General features: G+C 50.5%; 4 protein-coding genes across 4 annotated transcripts; 3 read left to right on the plus strand and 1 right to left on the minus strand.

Moving 5' to 3' along the window:
• Positions 1 to 1,984: 1,984 nt before the first annotated feature.
• BJY04DRAFT_224825 (uncharacterized protein) lies at positions 1,985 to 2,566 on the plus strand (the record flags this gene model as incomplete). Its single annotated transcript, XM_073718071.1, has 1 exon — positions 1,985 to 2,566. The coding sequence occupies one exon, from the start codon at positions 1,985 to 1,987 to the stop codon at positions 2,564 to 2,566; it is 582 nt and encodes a 193-aa protein (XP_073564415.1).
• Positions 2,567 to 10,140: 7,574 nt separating this feature from the next.
• Positions 10,141 to 10,943, plus strand: BJY04DRAFT_224826 (histone deacetylase complex subunit SAP30 Sin3-binding domain-containing protein; the record flags this gene model as incomplete). The annotated part of the gene is made up of 2 exons (XM_073718072.1): positions 10,141 to 10,356; positions 10,479 to 10,943. The coding sequence occupies 2 exons, from the start codon at positions 10,141 to 10,143 to the stop codon at positions 10,941 to 10,943; spliced, it is 681 nt and encodes a 226-aa protein (XP_073564416.1).
• Positions 10,944 to 11,885: 942 nt separating this feature from the next.
• BJY04DRAFT_211924 (BRO1-like domain-containing protein) lies at positions 11,886 to 17,432 on the minus strand (the record flags this gene model as incomplete). The annotated part of the gene is made up of 6 exons (XM_073714469.1): positions 11,886 to 13,010; positions 13,072 to 14,665; positions 14,726 to 15,032; positions 15,644 to 15,831; positions 15,886 to 17,147; positions 17,220 to 17,432. The coding sequence occupies 6 exons, from the start codon at positions 17,430 to 17,432 to the stop codon at positions 11,886 to 11,888; spliced, it is 4,689 nt and encodes a 1,562-aa protein (XP_073564417.1).
• Positions 17,433 to 17,824: 392 nt separating this feature from the next.
• Positions 17,825 to 21,260, plus strand: BJY04DRAFT_224829 (endopeptidase La; the record flags this gene model as incomplete). The annotated part of the gene is made up of 3 exons (XM_073718073.1): positions 17,825 to 20,756; positions 20,815 to 21,032; positions 21,090 to 21,260. 3 exons carry the CDS (start codon positions 17,825 to 17,827, stop codon positions 21,258 to 21,260), a joined length of 3,321 nt encoding a protein of 1,106 aa, XP_073564418.1.
• Positions 21,261 to 22,740: the final 1,480 nt, after the last annotated feature.

Consider the following 22,740-nt stretch of genomic DNA (forward strand, 5'->3'; position numbering starts at 1 on the left):
ATCGGAGCAAGGAGGGAAAAATTGGAAAGGGAAAAAATTAAAGAGAAAAAAAAAAGTTAAATCGAGTTACAGCGGCCGTACTTTGTGTGGGGATGATAGATATTGGGGGGGCAAAAAGAAAAAAAAAGGGCAGAAAAATTACCAAATAATAACAGGAAAGAGGGGGGGTGAAAAATAAGAAAGAATTTAAAAAAAGAACGTGCTCAAACCAGATCGCCTGCTTTGCTTGGAGATTGTCCCGGCCCGGTTTTAGTGGGGTGAACGCCTTCCTGTTCTTTTCTTTTCTTCTTATCTCAAGGCGTTACTCTGTATAGAAACGTAAGGCTTCTATTGAACGTACGCCCCGATTTCAGAGCCTTGTTGTATGAGACGTCTTGTGTCTGTCTGTTTCTTGGATGGATGCACTGTGCAGAAGGCAAAGCGGGAACAACAAGAAAGAAAAAACCGGGCTCGAAGAATGTGGAAGTGGATAGGTATGGAATCTGGTCTGGACAGATGAACTGCAGAAGTGGCTGAAAAAGAGTGCGTGCCCCGTATTATGAGCAGGGTGGTGGTACTACTCCGTACTGCTGTATCATCTCGTACGAAAGTTCCGAGCCGGCTATCGCGGAAGATCAAGGAATACCTCACAGGCGGTGGCCAAGCTCTTGTCCCTGATTGTTCGAGTCAGGAATTACGCGATAGCTTTGACTTCTTGCAGATTTTGGCTGATGATGGTGGATTACCCATGTGATGGTCAATCTGGCATCATCTGAGACTTCGTGATTTTGCAAGATTTTGCAATCTAGTCACCCTGATAGCACTTCAGCGACTGTCGATTCCGGACTACAGCTGGAGAGAAATAGGAGGGAGTTAGTAGCCGCCTGAGTAAAGCTGACGAGATAGGAAATCTGGAGAGGCAGGAAGCTGAAGCTGGAGGTGTGACGCTTTCTTACGTGAGTGCAGCAGATGATAGGTACCATCATAATCATGCCAGTCACCTTGAGAATCCGCCCTACTTTCCTTCCCCAGCTTATCTGGGGCACCACGGGGAGAGAGAGGCCAGGATCATTTGATACCTAGCGATAGGAGATAGCCTAGTCGAGACCTGTCGATCCACGCCGGATGGTTGGTTGATCAATTGCAAAATATGTACCAGAGGGCGGCCATGGAAGTCCAATAGGATCCCTCATACGGCTGTGACGAGGAAGGGCGATTCGCCTACTGCACCGAGTGCCAAAAGTCATACGATGATGAGGTCCAATACTTGATCGACCATCATGCTCCTCATGCTGAGGGTATCAGTGTTCACAGGAGGACACGAGAATTTCCCGGGATGGCGCCCAAGGCGGGTAGCACTCGGATTTGCGGGGTGACAAGTTGAGAAAGCCAATACGATTACAGAGCCCTGGAGACACAAGTATTGCATCAGCCTCATGAGTCACTGGCGGCTGCTGAAACCATGGGAGAGAAAATGTATTCTTTTCTTCAAGCGGTCTGCAAAGCGACGCTGAAAGCTCGGGACTTGCTCGGTGATCAGACCGCAGCACTCTAGGTCGGCCGGATTAGGAGACCTGACCCCCAGGCGCCGGGCCTCTAGACCTCTGAATGACCGCATAATTATCGGCTTTTAAGTTCCAACTGGAAGTCTCCCGTCAAATTAACCGGGGTAGGCTCGAGGATTCAGCATACATAGTTCTTCCAGAGACAAGGATCTGTGACCGGCTTTGTTTCATCGAGGTCCTTCCTTTCAACTTCTGCGTACTGAGGCTTGAGTAGAGTGCAGTCCGCATGCCATGCCAGAAAAGCAGAAAGAAAGAGGACCTTGGTGAAAACAAGGGGGCCTGCGCGGAAATTGTCCTCCGCACTCGGCATTAGATCCACCCTTTACTATGACCGAACAATTGGTATGCTGCACAAACTCTTCAAGACAGGGCTCGACGTGAAAACGGACATGATAATATTATTCAGTTAGCCAGGGCTAGGGCCGGTGATGCTCGTCATTATGGACAAGTCCTCCAGCTGTATGCCATATGGTTTGAGTTGGTTGGCTCTATCTGATTTCAGCCAAGAACGCCATAAGGGAGGCACGTTGGCCCGCATTTGGGGCAGCTTGCTGCTTCAGCTGGACCTCCGACCTCCAGCTTTTCTCCCTTCCGCAACTCCACACTCTACTACTGAAGCACCAACCTCTTCACCTCGAGACCCCCGTCAACGCAAGGGACAAATTCAAGATGTATTTTTGCCTAATCAACCTGATTTTCCAATATCAGTAGCCAGTGACGAAAGATCCAAGGATGTGGACAGCATGCAGAAAGCCGTCGGACCTGCTCTTCCTAGTGGTCGATCACAAATAGCCCCGGGGGTCCCTGCTGGCACAGGCCACACAATTGCGAATTATGGCGAATCCGGGTGGGAATCGCCTAATTCCATTACTAGCCAGCTTCAACCTCTTGAAGCACGGAGCACCCCGTCCTTATTGCCTACGGACAGCATGCCTGCGTTCAGATCCTGTTTGTTCGTCGATCTTATTAAATGCGGCGTCAAGCGACAGAGAATTGGGAAGCGACCAAAACAGGCAACCTAATACTGATTCTACTCAACCGATGCATCGAGTCTCAAGTGAAGCAAAATGGAATCCCGGCCTTCTTTTTCGAAAGGGTTGTTATCTCCGCTATACAAAAGGAGAGAAGGGATGGCATTCCCCACCAAACTTGGCAGTATCGTGGCTGCATCCCCTGGCCTGATAGGATAGACGCGGATGATCACCAGGCGTCGCTTTCAGCTCTTGATAGGGTCCGAAGAATATTATTCGTATTTCCCGACACTCCCCTTTCCTGGAGACTCGACGCTCACCGCGATAGCCTGCAAATATGGAGGTATCGTGACGCGGCCCCAAAAAAGTCATCCCTGAGCTTCGTGGGCTGAAGGCGGTGCAAAGATTCGCCCGCGAGGCACTCGTAAACAGCTGTTCTATTTGCAGGGCGCAGCTCGAAAGCTCTCGTTGACCCCTATTGTCATATCATTATCTCCCTGACACAGTCGTGTGCTCGAAGAGTTTGAGCCTAACCATCTCATCATGATCAAGACAACCGTCTGTGATAGTACGAAGTGTGCGGACTCATTTTTTCGAGACCCCTCCGCATAGTAGTGGGGGTTTTGTCTCAGCTGATAGTCTGATACTTCACAATCACAGCAGATGCCGGGCCGACTGCCGAGAGATAGGCAGAATTGCGAATTGTACTTGGCGCTGGCAAGTCGGCTATATCCCCCCACAGCCTCAATACCCCTCAAACTGGTAAATCCGACATCGTGGGACCGCAGATATGGAGTAACGCAGGTACCAGAATTTGGCTTCGGAAAGCAGCGGCACACAGGAGACCGTCGATATCGACGAACTCTGGGGTTCTCACTGTCCGGATAATTGGCGCAACAGTGATAGTACGGAGTTACTACTCCGCAGAATGGAATAATTGTCCAGCGGGCTATTTTTTCCGCATTTTGCCGAAGTCCAGCTTCCCCTCATCCAACTTTGCGGGGAGTTCATTTCCGCGTAGGATTGAGCTCGATATTGCGCGGACGAACTTGATCCTCCACCGGGACTTGTCACGGGCTTTGATAATGGCGGCTGAATGGTCTCGTCGACCATCTATCGAAGCCCGGCTGCCCGTGCAGGGAAGATAGATTAGCAGTCAACCACTGCATCCGCGGTCGCGTCCCATTGGTTTCCAAAAAGCCCATCAAGAACCTCTAAGCATAGCATCTCGGAGCCGACACACGATCTCAGACTATCCCACATACTATGGATAATTGGAGCGTAGGACCCCCCCAAAATCTGTTCCGTATCTCATTGATACCCTAGGGCCTGCTCAAATCCCGATAGACAGCGGAGTACGGACTATACAACGCCCCCCCACAAGTGATCGGTGGCAGATCTCCGAGCGAATTTGTCACATCTTGATGTCAATAATGATGCGACAATCCGATCTTCTTTTTGTCACTATGATGATTCCCACGGTATGCTGCCTCCTCACACCTTAATTGGCGCGCGACCAAAAATCTGTAACACAGCACCGTGGCCAGCATGCCAATGTCACCTTTAATCGTCATCAAAGGCGGCAGCGCCATGTATCCTCCTGGCCTAGGTTCGACTGGAGTACGCGTAGTTTCTGCAACTACGGCAAGGTCACAGCCTTGACTCACAGATGATCAAACCCCAACATCACAATTCCCCATGTTCTCCGCACTCATTTTCACCCATCAATCAGTCAAGCCAGGGATCACAAATCTTGGGGCCCTTGTTATCCGTAGACTCGTGGAGAAAAGTAACCCCACCAAGGAGGGCAAGTCTCTCTTATCAAAACCTGGAGAGAACGGTTACAGATTCTCTATCTTTTAAGGTACGTGATACGAACTACTGATAAATTTTTTTAGATAACAGAAACATCAACTTCTGCGTCTGCCATCCGGACATCCAACGTTTGAAGATGCCATTGATTTCGAGTGGATTTGACTTGGAACTTGGAACCCGATAAACGGCGTGGTTCTCTCCACAGTACGTAAATCATTGCGGGGTGGTATATCGAATCCTTCAAATCGGAAACTCGGCCTCGTTTACCTATTTTTGCTTGCAAATCATCGAACCCACAACATAATTCCATTCTGGGTAGGTATACGCACTCACGACTCACGAGTCACAGCAAAGATCCGAAATCGTCCGCGAAACGATCCACCCGATCTCGCTGAGGGTTCGCAGTCACCGTCTCGCGCAATCGCCGGCGATAATTGACTAAGTCTCTTCTACACTACGGAGTACTGTAGGGTGTGATCGCCCACGTGCCTCTCTAGAGAATGGTCTTGTGCGCGGCTGGTGAAAATCAGGCGAGCATACTCCAGTGAGCAGTAGGCCGATCACGGATGTTGTCCGTGATTGACAATGCCTAATTTTTGTTCTCTTCAATGTTGCTGTGAAGATTTACTTCATGGGGGAGGGCGTATCCTGATTCCTGGTGAGTCTGCTTGTTTCCACCGTGTCCTATTAATTAAGTCTTTGGTTCGAAGCTAGGTGCGGTACCAAGCGAAAGATCGATTTACGGCAAACTGGCAGCTAACTATACAACGCGCTGTACATGACAGTGTCGCAAGGCAGAATAGAGTAGGGTGCGCTTTCACCTGCTTGCTACACCCGCTGCCGTAAGTACTTCTCAATCTGGTCTTGACAAGATAAGTACTATGTATGTCCCCTTAATCATCTCGAGCTTCCTTGCACACGCCTCCTCCCCGTCAAACACCGAATTAAACAAGTTGACCATCAATATCAACTCCCATTACACAAGGAGGCCCGTTCCCCAATTCCCTTCCCTTTAGCATATGCATGCTACTTAAAGAGCAAGGGTGATGCAGGTTCGCCAAGGTTGCGCGGAGTTTGTAAATGAATATCTGTATCCAGGGTGCTTGCTATATATATTGCATCTGCACCCTTGGAGCGTATTTTTGTGTTACCCGACCTTGGCAAGGTTGGCATCGATTGCTAGGATAGTAAGCCTAGACCAGACCTATCAACTAGTCCCTGGAAACTCCCAACAGAGGCGGTGGAAATTATTGGTTGTGATCACTCATCCGATATGATGCCATGCCATGCCATAAGGCCAGAGCATCTTTGTTCATGGATGGATAATATTACCCCGGAGGACACGGAGGTGAAGATAGGTAGTAGCACCTGTTGTGAATCTTACATCAGGATGACTCGTCGACTTTTCCCTCTCACTGGTCCATGAAACCGAAGACGACCTTGAAAAATCACCCGGGCACATACGACGTCGTTATCGAACCCGTTCAATTCGCCCCCAAGAAGATGATGTGACCTCCTGGCGGCTAGCAAATGCGGCGCGGGGGCCAGAATCTGGGGAAGAGAGCTGGAGATGGGCAAGCAAACCATACCAACACTCCAAGGCCTTCGATTACGTTCGAACGAACCAATAGCTTTATCGAACTTGGTCCTATCTCGCGTTCATAGCCGCATACGAGGTCGACCTTATCTGACACCATGTTATCGTGAAATTAACAATCAACATGCCCGTCCAGTCAGCAAGAGTATCCGCCCTGGGAAGTCCGGCGAGCTGAATCCGCTGTGCTGTTCTGTAACGCCATTCCTCGTTGCGATGAGATGGAGGGGAAGTGCGTGGCCTGGAGAGATCGCTTATCTCAAAAGATAAGGTCATCAATCGGAGACCAGAGCCCCGGATGAGCTCATTTGTTACCATACCGTAATGTCCAAACCAGCGTACTGCCGATGTGCCGCCGTCACAGCGCCAACAACCACGCCCAACACTCCTCTTACACCCACGCACACGGAACGATCGAAAATAAAAATTAAATGGGACAGCCCTGGTCAGAATCTCACCCCACAAGGTACCAAGAACGAGACCAAGACCAGCGATCGAAGGATCCACAAACTTCTGGAACGGGACGGGGGAGCTATGGCCCAATCAGACAGGGATTCTGTATCATGCTGATATCACTGCATCGCAAAGGGAAATCCGTTCCCCAGCTTCAATTTCGATGACACTTTATGCGGGGCCGCAATTCTGCCGGATTGCGGTTCTCTCATATCACCCATCGGAGATGGACTTGCGAGTATCATATGGTGCCGGCTAATTCTGCCTTTCTCTGTTGAATTGATATCGATTGTCTTGCGTTGCTGACTGTCTCTGGTGGAATTGATTGGCGGAAATAGATATTTCCCCCCTGCTCAGGGCCCCCGGCTTAACGGTCTCCGGGGATGTAACTTAATCTATCAGCTCTCAGCTTCAGACGCCAGTCCAGAATCTCGGTGCCAGGGAATAATCTAGAAGGGAGGGGGAAACTGTGTTCTGGACTTGTGTTGAAAGGGTTTCTTCGAGACGTTCAAATTAACCTGGCTAGCAAAATATAGGCTGATTCTCTTCAGCGAAAGAGCATGGCAGTGAATGGAACACCTCCCGAAGTTCTTCCTTCGGCTGCGACAGAGCCTTCATGATAGTTGCAAACGGTAAACCACCCGGCCAAATGTGCGCGACTCAGTCTCAAACTTGGGGCGCAAGGGGAATTCGCCCCCCGGATATATCTCCCCCGGACAAAGTCCGCGATTTCGAGATAGGAGAGGCGGAGCTGCTGATATCGAGACTTGGCGTCGGTTTCTCTCTGACTCGGTTGTTAGAAGGAGGTTAATGAGCCGATGACACGTCGCCTGAAATGGCCCAGTTAGGCCAGTTCACACTCTTCGCGGGCTGCTGGCCCGAGAAAGCGAACCATATCGCCAGTCGCCACCTGTGGCTGACCTTTGAAGCCTTCTCCCCGGAGTTGCCCCGGGATGTACGGAGTATGTATCCGATAGTCGGTTATTGAAATTGAGCCCTCGATTGACAAGTCGGGAAAATGTTCTCCAGGAAATCACTGTTATCTCCAGACTCTCTCTTGGAGTAGTTTTCTCCACAATCCACACAATTGGAGCATGGAGAAGTCGATCGCCTTTCCATAACACATACCGTAAGAAAACATCTGATTCTACGGAGCCCGTGACTCCGCGTGGCCTGTGGCAGTCCCTGCCGAAGCTCTTGGTTAGCTGCTGCTAGTGAGGTACTAGCCTGCATGCATCATGCACTATAGGACTGGGATGGTAAGGAGCTTGAGCTTTTGGAGCTGGAGAAAATCCGGCGACACTAAAGCGGACAAAAAGAAGATCGGCCGCCGACGATAATCCAAGTGTCCTAAGAAGGGCATTGTGTGGAAATGCCATGTTCCCTGAACAAGACTTGGAATTGGCTTTGCAATGGCGCAACATCATGTTGAGGCCTGTGATTGTCGTGATGAAGCACGATTTCACATGCATTGGCTCGTACCGTAGCCACTAGTCTCACCTCGACGGTAGTTACTCAGTAGTTATGACCCGAAGCCTGGACACTGGAGTAATATTCCTTTCCCCAGAAGTCTCAGCACACATCTTTGACAAGGCATTGGTAATGGCATTTGCGTATACCCTGGGCTGGGACTCACTCTGCGTACTACTATGTAAAGATTAACGCTTCGCCTTTGGAATGACTGCCAGGTATTACTCTGTAGTATACGGGGCACATTCCCTGGTCTGTTGACCTAACCACCACAGCCCACTCAATTAGTACTATGTGAGTTTGGGGATACTGCTGTGGGGCAAACCCTAATCGCAAGGAAAAATGGTGGTCAATTCGGCCGGATTCGTTTAGCTTCGCGAGCAACAACCCAAAGCAAAACGATTTTTTTGATGGCGTCATCCTTCTATTATTTGCAGCTAAAGTTAGGAGTCGAGACATGGTCCAACCTCAGTGGCTGCGCTTTGCGATGGCAGCGATGTTAATCTCCCGCAGCTGGAGTTTGGATCACAGCTTCACAGAGAAGATTAACTGCGTGAGACAGGCGCATCGACTGAGTGATCAGGCCTGGAGTTAAACGGACTCCGTCAATTCCCCGCTACATGAGCTCTCAATCGAAGGTCAAGGCCAAAGTCAACAAGGAAGGGCTTCGATCGATGAGCATCTCGACCATGCCGTGCAGAAGCAGAAAGCAACAGAGTCGGGAGAAATCGGGATAATATCGGGATTGGCAGGGGGCGTGATGCGGTCTCCAACCCTCAGTGGTGTGATTGCGGAGAAAGAGGAGCTTTCTTACCTAAGCTGCCCCAAGAGGTCCCTCCGACTTCTCTTTCCAACGTCCAAATAGGTGCCTCGGTGAAGAGGGGGAAGATTTTCCTTCTTCGCAGGGCGGGCGTTCCGCCCGGGCAATGTCCGGACGAAGGCGAGATAGGCTGACTCTCCACGACTTGCTCCTTGAGGGGAAATGCCCGCGGTCCCGGCCACGGCCAGGTTTGGCCTCGGTATTGCCGTCCCGAAATCTCCTCCATCTGTGCCGACCATGTCCCGAAACCCGTGGCAGTGGTCTGAGCTCTTCTTGAGAGGGAAACTGAGCCGGCGTGATCACTACTACTGTCGTGTTGATAGAGCATGAACCCCCAATTTGCTTGTGATGGCGAGGCAGCATTCTCGGCTTCAGAGTCGGATTACCCTTTTCGGCAGCTGTGTAACTATCCCTGCCTTATCTGATTAACGGCTCGGCTGTACCTCGGTATCGAGAGGAGACTTCGAGAATCGAGACTCCTTGATGCGAGCGAGCATACTGCCATACGGGGTCCAAGAAGTCCTGTCCCCAGCATGTGGTTCCAACAGGGCAACAGGTTTGAGGGATTATTTGCTCCTCGTATCTGCAAAATTTCACACCGGCCAGCTTGATACTACCAGCCTGCCCACTGCCCAGTGCTTTGAGATCGTGATGGGTCGGTGTGGATATCGGACTCGACACAGCGGTGAGCGGAAAATTCAGTTTGCTCCATCCATCGTTCGAATGGCGCGACGCTTCTTCCTTGCAGGGGGTAAAGAACACGCCCCAAAGAAGTCAAGTTCGAATCTTCTTGCTTCCAAACAACCTTACTCCGTACAACCACCTGGAATTATTGCCTATTATCACACGTGATGTGAGGGCTCCTGGAGTTAATTGTTATTCACTCCGTATAATTGTACAAGATGGAGAACCGAACCACCCTTCAACCACGCACCTCTAGCAGGGTTGTTTCTCCACAGTATGAGGATAAGTCGACTCTCGGTTCCTGAACCGCATCTTCAATCTTATCTATCCACCTGAAGAGTTACGGGTCGCAGACTTGCCATAAGCTTTTAGCCTGGCTTTGTTGCTTCAGGTCGCATTTTGACGGTAGACGTACACAAAGGACTTCTCGGGATGAATTGAACAACGTCCAGTGCAGAAGAACAGAATCAATCTCGAGAGAAGGGCGATGAACTGTTTCCCGGCAGAGCTGTGGCAGGAGCCTGACATTTCGTCATATTACCGCTTCGGGCGATGATGTCGCGCCGGGGAATTTTGCCGCGTCTTGCCGCCTAGAAATGCCCGGGGGCCGAAGCCGAAAAAGTTCATCTTTCATGCTCTCAGCAGCCATGAATCCCACACCATCTGCTCTTTTGCCTCAATTGTAACTTCTACTGTCATTCGGGGCCCTCTTGATTCCTACTGTCTGCAGAAAAATCACTTCCTTGGTTCCCTCACTTTATCAAGCCTCTGGAAAGCCTTTCACCCGCCATGCCCCCCCCGCGCCAACGTACGACAGCCGTTCAGGACGACTCACGATCCGAGGCTTCAAGCACAACGACTAAAGAGCTTAAGGTAGCAGCAGCCAAAGGGAGGAAAGCTGCTACCGGGGTTGCGACGGCATCAGTATCCCGGGAAGTCAAAGTTTCTGCCAACGTTACCAGCGCCCCCGCTACACAAGGAGAACAGCTAGACAATCTTCCAAGAGTATGTTGTTGGGCAATCCGGAACCATCCTAGCATTTTGTTATTTCTTACTCACGGAACCGACCCCATGGCAATGCAACTGGATCAGATTTGGCTCAGCTAACGTCTCTTTTTTGCCTCCAGATCCCCTGGTCCGACATGCAACTCGAATTCCTCCATTCCTACCGACACGCTTATAAGTTGACCTGCCCTAGCGCCCACTCGAGCGAATACGCACATAATCTCCTTTCACGAGGGATTGGCCTTCTGTCGCCAACAGCCATTGCTGCCCAGCGCGCGCAACTTTTGAAAGACGATGCCCAGCAACCGAACGGCTCCTCAAGAGGCGCCCAGAGTAACCGCAGTCGCACCAATGGGTTCAACGGAACCTTACACAATCTTCCCAAGAGCTCGAGCACACACAATAAAAAGGATATTTTGAATCGTATCGTTGGTCAAGATCGAGTTGGCAAGACTCAGCTTGCCACGGCCGTTCGAAAACATTTCAATAGCGCCGGTCTCGTGGAGCAGGAGGCAATCGCACGATTTTTGTACAAGGTGCGGGAAGAAGGTCGAGGGCGGCATTTTCGCCTGAGATTCCAACCATAATGCCACTTCTCTTATACCTCCTTCATCGCGATCTTGGGATTTCTCGTCACCGTTGGCGTTTGGTTCGGCACATTCTCACCCACCTGTACAAAACATGACACCAATTTACTTCTTGGTTGGGTTGGTTTTTTCTCGGTTCCGACAGCTCTCATCTATACCCATATTCACATTCCCTTTTTCCATGATACCCATTCTTGATCTCAGCATACCTTATCGACCTCTTTTGTGTTCTTTTTTTTTTTTTTTTTTTTCTATAATAAGACTCCACCTTGAGTTTCTTATCTTGGCGCCCAAGGCCCAGATTGAAAGAAAATCTACTTCAAACCAAGTCCAAATCTACCAATGCTATCTCCCATACTCTATTTCATTTGCGGCTGTTGGTTAGGAACCGGTGGCTAGAGCTGCATCTCTGTCTCGGTTATCCACTTGCCGTGTGCTCAAGTGTATTGCAATTACGAACCAGCGAATGCTAAGCTACAGTAACCTGATTGTTAGTCTCTCATACCCAGGTCTTATTGAGATTCGCGGTAGCAACGGTGCTGCTCTTTCATTTGCCTCTGTGCCTTGCAGCGCAGCGTAGTAAGTCCGACCGTCTCCTGATATGACGATGAGGTATCACCAAAGGTGCGCACATAAGATACATTTCGGCCACAGTCCGAGTGAGCCGAGGTCAGTGCGCTTAATCATAACACGCCGTGGTATATCACCCAAGAGCTATGATAGAGTGCAAGTGATAATCAAGTAACCACTAAGATACGAAACGAAAATTATTGGCGTAAATTGATGTAAGCGCCCAAATGCAAATACATACACGTAAAGATTATGATGAATAAGACATAGTATCGGGTACACCCATACGTAATCTATCGTAGCTCTTCATGGTTCGAGATGAACAGAGGAGGAAGAAGACACCCCAAGCAAGACTAGATGTAAGAAGCCTGCCTATTTCCAGTTGTTTAGGCCGGCCCAGGGATCGGGGGTGGTTGACGAAGGAGGGGGTAGAGGGGATGACTGCGACTGGGCTTTGTGATGCTGGCTGCTCCCGTAGGGTCTGGCCTGAGCGTAGCCACCAGGCCCTGATGGGAATGGGCCAGTAGTAGGTTGGTAGTTGGTCTGCTGGGGTCGAGGAGGCGGTGGTGGGGGAACGTAACCTTGAGGCATGTACTGGGAAGAAGGGACAGGGGGTGTAGGGCTTGTGTAAAATGGGGTAGGAGTTGGAGAATAGAACGGCTGAGTCGGCGGAGGTGACATGGATGAGGCGGGGATCGGGTATGCCATTGGATTATAGCCTTCGGAGAGAGGTGCGGCAGCACCTTGCTGGAAGGACTGGGATGGGAGGTAGGACACGCCAGTGCCTGGTGGCATGTACTGACCGTATGGAGATGAGGAGTGAGAGATCGGGGTGCCATGCTGTTGTGGGACGGCGGAAGGAAAGTGTGGTGACGGCTTCGGAGGGGCGATATTTGAAGGGTATGCTGGTGTCTTGACAGGAGGCGGTGGGGATTTGGCTTTAGCTGGACCGGTGGCCGACGAAGGTGGTGGAACAGAGGGTGGCTTGGGCTCTGTAGACAGGCGCTCCATGAGCTGCCTTAGTTTCTCTCGCTCGCGTTCCTCGTGGTCGGATGTGCCACTCGCCTTCTCGCGTTCGATTTGGCCCAGAAGCTGGGCGCCTTCAGATCTCCGGTTATTGATAAAGGTGTCGACATTCTTCTTCAGGCTATCCACTGTCTCGGTCATCTCCGTGTAGAATGTCTGGGCTTGGACAATTCCCGAGCGGAGATTGTTAAAAGAGTCATATATCTTCTTGTATCTGGCCATGACCGAGTTGCGTTGCCGAGTGATGGTTTCATATTTCGACTGTTCAGCTCTCACTCGCTTGTCCTGCAACAAGTCTCCGTATGTTTTTGTAAGTTCCTTCATCAATGCAGTTTGCTTGTGGTTGGCCTGAAGTAATCGGTTTTGGTGAGGTCGGAACTTTTCCAGCTCGGCATCGAAGAGTTGAGTCTCTTGGCCGGTGATGGACTTTTTGTTCAGAATTAGTACATTTGAGATGTCGTCGGTGTGCACCTATAATCCCCCGCTGTCAGCTGCGAGGCTATCTTGCTCGACACCCTTGGAATGAACCTACCTTTTCTTTCAAATCCTTCAGCACCTGCGCACGCTCCCGTTTGACCAGGTTTAGCTTCTTCAGGATGGTTTCCACTCGAGAAATCTGTTCGGCGACGGACGGGGCTCCATCATCATAAACATCATCTAATAGATTTCCCTCTGTCGCAGAGTAGGGACTGGTAACGCCGTTCTTGGATTTACCCTGTTTCGAGCCCGCTTTGATCATTGCGCGCTGGAAAAGGACATCTGCCTCGTCTGTTTCTCCGGCGGATCGCATTTCATCAAAGTCTGATTCGTATTGGCGTAGAGTTGCAGAAAGCTGAGAGTCGCTGGCGCTAGCTTCGTGAATCGTATCTCGGTATGTTCTGATATCGCTGCGAAGCGTTGTATTTAATCGACCACTAGGCTGCTGGCTCCAGTCGGCGCCATATTTGGAGCGCATTTTCTCGCATACACTCTCTTCCAGGTCCAGCTGCTTGGAGCATTGATCGAGCTGCGCAAGAACCTCCGACTTGCGGTCTTGCAAGGTATCAAAGGCTTTGGAAAACGAGTCATGGCCTGCCAACTCCTGGCACCACCGTTGAAACTCCTCATCAACTGACATTTCCTGGTCCATTCCTCCCTTTAAGATGTTCAAGCTACCTGGGAGCTTGAAATAGTCCAGACTCGCTGCCATCTCTCCATTGGCAGTCTCAACCTTTTCTGTCTCTGCTCGAATCAACTTCGCCTTTTCTTCATCATAGAGACTTGCCGTCTCCGTAACGGACATGGGCACAAGTTTTTGAAAAATATCAGGGCCAATAATTCGCTGAATATCCTGGCCCTGATACAGTTCGCTGACGGGGATTGCCTTGGCTGCCGGCAGCTTCGATACCGCAGACAAACCAGCTTCGCTGGGCACGGGTTGATGGTAAATGAAATCATTGTCCTTGATAGAGGTACTGAGCTGGGACTGGACATTCGCGAGATGAAATTTGACTATATCCACCAGATTTGGGCCGGCTTCTGAGGTTAGGTTGGTGTTTGGCGACACTGAAGAAGGGAATGATTTCGCCCATCCCAAGGCAGCCGCGGAATGCTTTTCCGCTAGCTGCAATCTAGCAACAGCCACTCCGTGCGAGCCTGCTTCGCCGTCGGCTAACGCTTGGTAGTATGACGCCACTGATCCCATATGTGCCGACTTAGCCTGCAATAAAGTGACCCATGCCTTATCGAATATTCCTTTGGCGTGTTCTTGTGTCCCTTCGATGGCCTGAGCGTAGAGGTATGATGCCTGGCTTGCCAGTTTCGCCAGGAATGCAGCCTTCTTGTTGTCCATTATCTGCTTCTCGAGGAAGACCTCCTGACCCTGAGCGAGCGTTATGCTAATAAGGGTCTTGACGGTTTCGCGGTTAAGGTCGGTTGAAGGAGCGTGAAGGAAGTTCTCGTTGATGTACGTGAACATGCCGGCGGATGCTTGAAAGTTGTGGTAGGCGGTTTTCAGACCGGTATCGTCTGCGCGGTTTTGGTTTGCGGCATGGCAGGAAAGAACGGCGGAGATATTGAAAATGATCGAGGCCTTCTCAAAGGCGAGGGAGTACTGCGACGTTGGCTTATGGGTGAAGGCATCATACCTATAGGTGGCATTGCATCATTAGCGGAGTTGCGGTCACCACACGTTTTGGGCACAATACCAGGTAAAAGATATCTTGATATGGCTCTCATCCACAGGAAATCTGAGGTCTAAGAGCTCTAGCTGCCCGTAGTATCGATAGAGTAAATCCCGGCCTGTCGCACTATCCTTGCCAGCGCCCCTCATGTCCTGGCGCAACCGGTTGAGTGTAGCACATTCCTGACCATAGCGCTCGGGATCTTCGCCATAGCTTTGGCGAATATAGTCTTTGAGAGGTTGAACCCAGTCAATTTCGTTTGTCTGTTTAAGGGGACATGATATCATAGGCGACTGAACCATCTTGCCGTGGAGGAGCGGGGAGCTCCCATCTACCTAATGGAGAGCGGGGGAGGAGGTTGAGGCGACAAGCAACAAGCGATAGAATGGTACGCTATGCTGGAAGAAGCGAATGATGAAAATAAGAGCAAGCGAAGATGAAGGGGAACGAGGTAAGTAAAAAGGAGAGGATGAATGACTGTGGGGAGGGGGCGGGCGGCGGAGGATGTGACTTAGACTGTGATGATATTCAGCGGCGGAAATTGCAGTGGTTGGAGTCGAGCTGATTCGACAGTGGCGGGATGTGATGATTTGACAGCCACGCGGGGGATCAATAATCCTTCCTTTAAGACCTAAGGCGCTATTGAATCTTGTTGACTGTTCTATTATTACCCTCGAATTAAATACCATAGAACGGTGAGTATATCCGGAGAAGTAGAGATGTTGTGGCTCTAATAATGTACAGACCGAGACAGCCTCTATACAACGACAGTCCCTGGTAAAGAACAGCTAATAGATACAGCAAGAGCTTCCCAACATGCAGAATATCACTTGAATCAGAAGAAACAGACCCCTCCCCAATCTCGCCGGCGCTATGATATACACAAAGGATTAGTTGGTAGAATATACGAACGATATAATTGTTATTTCGCTCAAGCCGAACCGGATTTCTTATCGTCTTCGCCCTTCTTGCTGTTGGAAGATGAGTCGGATTTCTGCTTGCTTGTGTCTTCGCTCGGTTTCCCGGATTCGGTCGGGTTCTTGTGGTTCATGAGTTTGTGCCATGCAGATTTGAGGAAACCTTCGCTCTTGGGAGCATCTTCGGACGTAGCATCGGATGCCGGGGGAGCACTATGACTAGAGGTTAGCACATACTTGTCGAGAACCAAAAAGCTTAGGTCATACCCATCCTTAGGGATATCCATGATCCGCTTGGCGGTCATGTCACCCATTTCGTCGGCAAGAACTTCCAGAATAGTGCGCTGATTGCCTGTCAGGTACTTGGGCATGGAAACCTTGAACTCGACTCGCAGGTCACCGGTCGGGCTGAAACCGCGGGACCGACCACTTAGCTTCTTCATGCCCATGCCTGAGAGTGTGATGCGGTCACCAGTTCCGGTTCCAGTTGCAATTTTGACCTTAACCTGGCCGTCTAAGGTGGGGACGGTGACTTCACCACCAAGTAGTGCTGTAGTAAGAGGGATCGATGCCGTGTAGAGAATATCGGATCCGGAACGGCTGAATCGCTCGTCAGGAGAAACACGAATAGAGACGTAAAGATCACCACGCTGTGTTCGGGCACCAGGCGCAGCCGCCGTTCCTGTAGGAGGTGCGTCACCCTCTCCAGACACCCTCAGGCGCATACCATCTTCAACACCGCCGGGGATGTCAACCCGAACAGTCTTGCGGTCGCGGACCACTCCATTACCGTGGCAAGAGCCGCATTGCGAGCCTCTGGGAACAATCAGACCTGCTCCTCCACAAGCGTCACAAGTAGCCGCAACTTGGAAGCCTCCCTGAATCATGTGCACCCGAGTTCCAGTACCATTGCATTGGCGACATTGAGTGCGCTTCGCACCTTGCTTCAACCCGTCACCCTTACACGTACCGCACTCTTTCAAAGGATTTATGACAATGTCTTGCGATGTACCTTTGGCCGCATCCATGAACGAAATGCTGGTCTGAACCTCAATATCTTCGCCAACGAGGACCTCCTGGAACGGCCCCCGTTTGCCCCTGCCCGAACGACGAGCACCTCCCGCGAAAGCCCCAAAAAGGTCTTCAAAGTTGATATCGCCCGCAAACCCTCCGGGGAAACCACCTCCACCAAAACCTCCACCAAACCCATGGAAGCCTCCCCCACCGGTAAATGGATTACCGCCCGGACCAGCTCCGCCGCTCGGGTCAAAGCCGCCATTCTGATCGAAGGCCGCCGACCCGAAACGATCATACGCTTCGCGCTTCTTTTGGTCCGAAAGCAGTTCGTATGCAGTCTGGGCTTCCGCGAATTTCTCCTTCGCGCCTGGGTCTTTATTGGTGTCCGGGTGGTATTTCTTTGCCATACCATAGTAGGCCTTTTTAATGTCGCCTGCAGAGGCGTTCTTTTCCACCCCAAGGGTCTTGTACGGATCGGAGACTGCCGCAAGAATATTTGTAGCGTGAAACCCCTACGGGTGAAATGAAAAGTCAGGCTTTTTGGCCATGTGAGGAATCGGCATGTGAAATCAATGTCTACCTACCCTAGTTTGGATGAAATCCGGGCGCTTTTTCGAGATTACGCTATCTCTTCGCCGCCTCACGGGCGAATGAATCGTGGTAACATGATATTGACGCACCGACGCGGTCGTTCGAACACCAGTTGTCTGGTTATGTTTCGAGCACTGTCGCGAAGTCCGCAGGATACAGCCGGGAATAGCCGTAGCCTTTGGGATGAAGGCCGAAGCAGGGTTCATCTTATAAGAAATGAATGACAATAAAGCCTAGGAAACGACTGAAGAGAAGTGCAATATACCCATTCCAGAGGAGAGCAATATCCCTCGAATTTTCTGCTGCGAAACTTGATGGAGCAAAATCGAAGCTTCTCAGGTCTTCGGCTTAATCTTAAGGTTCCCGACCGGAAAAACAGTCCTCCCGAGCTTGGACGATGATGGAAATGCTTGCTTCGGTAATCAATCGTCTGAGATCTCGCCATCGTTACCTGTTCATCATTGTCTAGCCTTAGCGGGTTACTGGGACCTTGTTCTCGTGCTTCTACTTACGTCTCTTTCGTTCTGTATAATATTTCTTCTTCCCTCCCGGCTAATCGCTCCATTTTGCTTCGGTTGTGAGTATATACCTTAGGAGCATGCTCCGCGGCCAAACTCTCCGCTGGAGCGCTGCGCTCCAGACACCGCGACCTTTCGTTCTCCGGCCTCTGTTCGCCTCGCACAGCTACAATGTCTGTGCCAGATCATTGCTAGAGACCTCGCGGCGTTTTCGCTCGCTTCCGCCATCCTCTCGCACTTTTTCCTCGAGCGCTGCCAGGCGAAGAGAGAAGCCACCTAGTGATGGCAAGGACGATCCGAACCAGAAGGAGAATAAAGAAGGAGCTGAAGAAAAGGATATTGAGCGCGAGCCTCGCCGTAAACAGCTCGATTCGTCGGGGAAGCATGGCTCCGCGGTAGAATCCGGAGCTCCGACATCGGGCTTCACAAGGCGGAAGGAAAAGGCGGCGGAGAAAGAGCAACGCAGCGTGGAGGAAGAGGGGAAGAGAGAGGCAGAAGGAAAGCGGAACTCTTCCGACACACCGTCTCCCATTCCTGTGAGTGAGGGGTCGTCGGACTCAAGGCCTAGCGGCTCAAACGGTGGCGATGATGGCGGGAAGAAAGGCAAGAAGGGCTCGAACGATAAAGCTTTACAGAAACCGTCGGTGCCTGATGTCTACCCTCAGGTTATGGCCATTCCCATCGCGAAGCGCCCCTTGTTCCCCGGTTTCTACAAGGCCATCACAATTCGCGATCCCAATGTCGCCACTGCTATTCAAGATATGTTGAAGCGTGGACAGCCGTACGTCGGAGCTTTCCTTTTCAAGGATGAGAATGCGGACGGGGATGTGATACAAAACACGGACGATGTCTACGATACTGGAGTATTTGCCCAGGTCACCGCTGCCTATCCATTGCGCGGCGAACAGAGCGGCGTGACAGCCGTACTCTACCCTCACCGCCGCATCAAGATATCTTCTCTACTTCCTCCAACTGACTCAACGAAGACGAGTACACCTGAGGATAAGAGTGCAGAAAAACGTGGGGACGTTGTGGCAAGCTTCGAGGAAAACACCGCCGAGGTTGTACCGAAAGATCACTACGAGCCTACCTCTTTCCTGCGGAAGTATCCGGTCAGCCTGGTGAATGTTGAGAACCTAGTGGAGGAGCCTTTTGATAAAAAGAGCGCCATTATCCGGGCCGTCACGAGCGAGATCGTCAATGTATGCAAGGAGATCGCCTCTCTCAACCACTTGTTCCGTGATCAGATCTCAGCATTCTACACTGACCAGTTCCCTGGAAACCTTAGCGACGAGCCTGCTAAATTGGCCGACTTTGCTGCTGCCGTTTCGGGAGGAGAGCTTCACGAGCTACAAGAAGTCCTAGAGCTCATGAACATTGAGGAAAGACTGCCAAAAGGGTTGTTCCTACTGAAGAAAGAATTGATGAACGCGCAACTTCAATCCAAGATCTCAAAAGATGTGGAGGCCAAGATTCAGAAGCGACAGCGAGAATATTTGTTGATGGAACAACTGAAGGGGATCAAGAGAGAGCTGGGTATTGAGTCTGATGGCAAGGATAAATTGGTGGAAAAGTTCAAGGAAAAGGCGCAGAAGCTAGCGATGCCCGAGGCTGTGAAGAAAGTTTTCGATGAGGAGATTAACAAGCTGGCTCACCTTGAGCCGGCTGCGTCCGAATTTAACGTCACTCGAAATTACTTAGACTGGTTGACTCAGGTTCCCTGGGGTCAGAAGAGCGTGGAAAACTTTGGTATCCAGCATGCGACAGGCGTTTTGAATGAAGATCACTACGGGCTAAAGGATGTCAAGGACCGCATCCTAGAGTTCATTGCTGTTGGAAAGCTCCGAGGTACCGTTGAAGGTAAAATCATCTGTCTCGTCGGTCCTCCTGGTGTCGGAAAGACGAGTATCGGAAAGTCCATCGCTCGAGCACTGAACCGACAGTATTATCGCTTTTCCGTAGGTGGACTGACGGATGTTGCGGAGATCAAGGGACATCGCAGGACCTACGTCGGGGCCCTCCCTGGGCGCATCATTCAAGCTCTGAAGAAATGCCAGACAGAGAATCCTCTAATTCTCATTGATGAAGTGGACAAGATCGGGCGTGGCCACCAGGGCGATCCGTCATCAGCCCTGCTTGAACTTCTAGACCCGGAGCAAAACTCGTCGTTCCTGGATCATTACATGGATGTACCGGTGGACCTGTCCAAGGTGCTATTCGTCTGCACTGCAAATGTCACTGACACGATACCTCGACCACTGCTAGATCGTATGGAGATAATTGAGCTCTCTGGCTATGTTGCGGACGAAAAAATGGCCATTGCTCAACGGTACCTTGCTCCTGCAGCTAGGGACCTTACCGGTCTCAAAAACGTCGATGTGACTCTGAGCGAAGAAGCGATTGAAGAACTCATCAAGTCATATTGCCGGGAGAGTGGTGTACGAAACCTGAAGAAGCAGATTGAGAAGGTCTATCGCAAGGCTGCCTTCAAGATCGTGTCCGATCTCGGAGAGGATGTACTAGCGGAAGAGAAGGCCCTTACGGCTGAGGGCAAAGCTGCACAAGAAGAGTCGCAGAAAGAAACAGAGCCCATCGAGAAATCAAGCGAGTCCGACAAATCAACGACAGAAACACCTCGGGTGGCGCTCAAGGTACCCGAGAGTGTACAGCTCAGCATCGGCAAAGACAGCTTGACCGATTACGTTGGCCCTCCAATCTTCACAGCTGACCGCTTGTATGACACCTTCCCGCCTGGTGTCACGATGGGTTTGGCGTGGACCAGTATGGGAGGTGCGGCTCTCTACGTCGAGTCCATCTTGGAAAATGCATTGACACCCGGGTCGCGACCGGGTCTCGATATTACGGGCAATTTGCAGACGGTGATGAAGGAGTCCACTCATATTGCGTATTCGTTTGTCAAGTCGGTGATGGCAAAGCAGTTCCCGGAGAATCGGTTCTTTGAGAAGGCCAAATTGCATATGCATTGCCCTGAGGGAGCCGTTCCCAAGGATGGTAAGTTGTCTAGACCTAATGAGGCAATCACAAGATCAAATGAGCTAATCAGTTTCAGGCCCATCTGCTGGTATTACAATGGCGACATCCCTCCTTTCGCTGGCATTAAACCATCCCCTGGATCCAACGATCGCGATGACCGGTGAGTTGACCGTGACTGGAAAAGTACTGCGCATCGGGGGTCTGCGCGAGAAGACGGTGGCTGCGCGCCGTGCTGGTGCCAAGAAGGTTATCTTCCCAGCTGATAACATGTCCGACTGGCTGGAGCTACCTGAGGTGAGTGCTTATCTGTCTGTTACTTCGGGGTTGCTTGTATCTAACTTCTTACTGCAGAACATCAAAGCAGGCATTGACGGCCACGCAGTAAGCTGGTATTCGGAAGTGTACGATATCCTGTTCGTCGATCTCGACAAGGATGCCGCGAAACATGTTTGGCAAGAACAGCTCTCGGAGAATCCGAAGAAGAAGAAGGAGGCCAATGACCATGAAGAGGACGAAGACTGATTCACTGGCCTTCGACACTCGGTCGCGCCGATCCGTCACGGTTTAGTAGACTTCTGCTGTTGCTGCTGTTGAGCCTTGGGATTTCTGGGTTATAATAATGCTTTTGATCATGTACCGGCGTTTGTTGCAAGATGCATGGTCTGGCGTTGTTTTCTGTTTTATTTTGTTTGTGATGAAAATACCTTTTAGACACAAGAGTTCTCTCCCTGATTGGTTAGGTTGAGACTTGAACAGTTCTTTGGATTCTCTTTCTCACTGATAGAAGAGAAGGAAGAGCATCACCACTCCGCTCTGAAAACGAGGATGTGCACAAGGTGGCAGCTGTACGATTGGATTCGATCTACAGGATAGTTAGCTATCTATGCATGCATGTATATATCTATCAATAAGATAAGACAATAGTTAGTACCTTACAGTATCCTCTCAGCGAACGCCATGAGCACCACAGTAAATCCACGAAATCGGACCAAATACCAGACTGGGCAGTTATCTCCCTCCCTTCCAGCTTGAGCAGATGAAAGGTACCCCGGGCCGCTGAAGAGATCAACCAAGAGAGACAACTCAAATCCACTACTAGAGCATTTTATTCGCTGCAAGAATCCCAACAAAGCAATATCCCATGGCGTATAGTCAAGCGTCTCCAAGACAAGGCCGGAGGATTGCGCAGCGAAGCATGGTGATTGGATGCATTGTTTTGGGGATGTTGTTGGCTAGATCCGATGCTTCACTTTGCTGACGAACTACGAACTGAAGATAGCTTCGAGAAGGATTCGGCTGTGCTGGACATGGTGCATTGTAAGTCGGTGGGGTTGGTTAGTTGCAATGGAACTGGTAATTTTATAGTTGACAGCGTGTGTGCATCATGATGTTTTCCTGTCTGTGTAAACTAAGTATCCATTACTTTACTCACCCACCCTGCAGTGGTATTTGGTAGTCAGAGGTAAGGCTGTAGTATAGAACGTTTAAACATCATTGAGTAGATAGTTAAGACTGCCCGTTACTGACCTAGTGTGACAGCGCAATTAGAGACTCACAAAGCCAATGAGGTCATCTAGTCTAGCTCCGATATGGAAACCGATCTTGAAAGCAAGTCTAAGCTCGACGTAGCGTAGATCTATATGGGCTCGCTTCAGACATCAGGCACTGTCAGGCCGCAGTGCGTTGTTGGAGGAATACTCTCAGGTGAATCAGACGGCAAAGCAAGGATATTTGCAAGTACGTAGTATACTAACGCTGCTAGATTTTGTTGGTCGCTCGGAATTTCGGATATCAGTCCATCCCTGCTTCATTGTGCGTTCGCTTTCTGCTGCAGCATCTCTATACTTACTCTTGCATGCTGTAACTAGTTATACTCTGTAGCCTCTTCCAGTCTTTGTTGATAGAATCGTCAGTAACTATAGGAACCACACAGCATTGCCATCTCTGTCCCAGTGAGTCATAACCGCTTTGAGACAATAATACATGATCCGCGTGGCTATTC

Source organism: Aspergillus karnatakaensis, assembly GCF_047715665.1.
Source record: "Aspergillus karnatakaensis strain CBS 102800 unplaced genomic scaffold BJY04scaffold_102, whole genome shotgun sequence".
Lineage (NCBI taxonomy): Eukaryota > Fungi > Ascomycota > Eurotiomycetes > Eurotiales > Aspergillaceae > Aspergillus > Aspergillus karnatakaensis.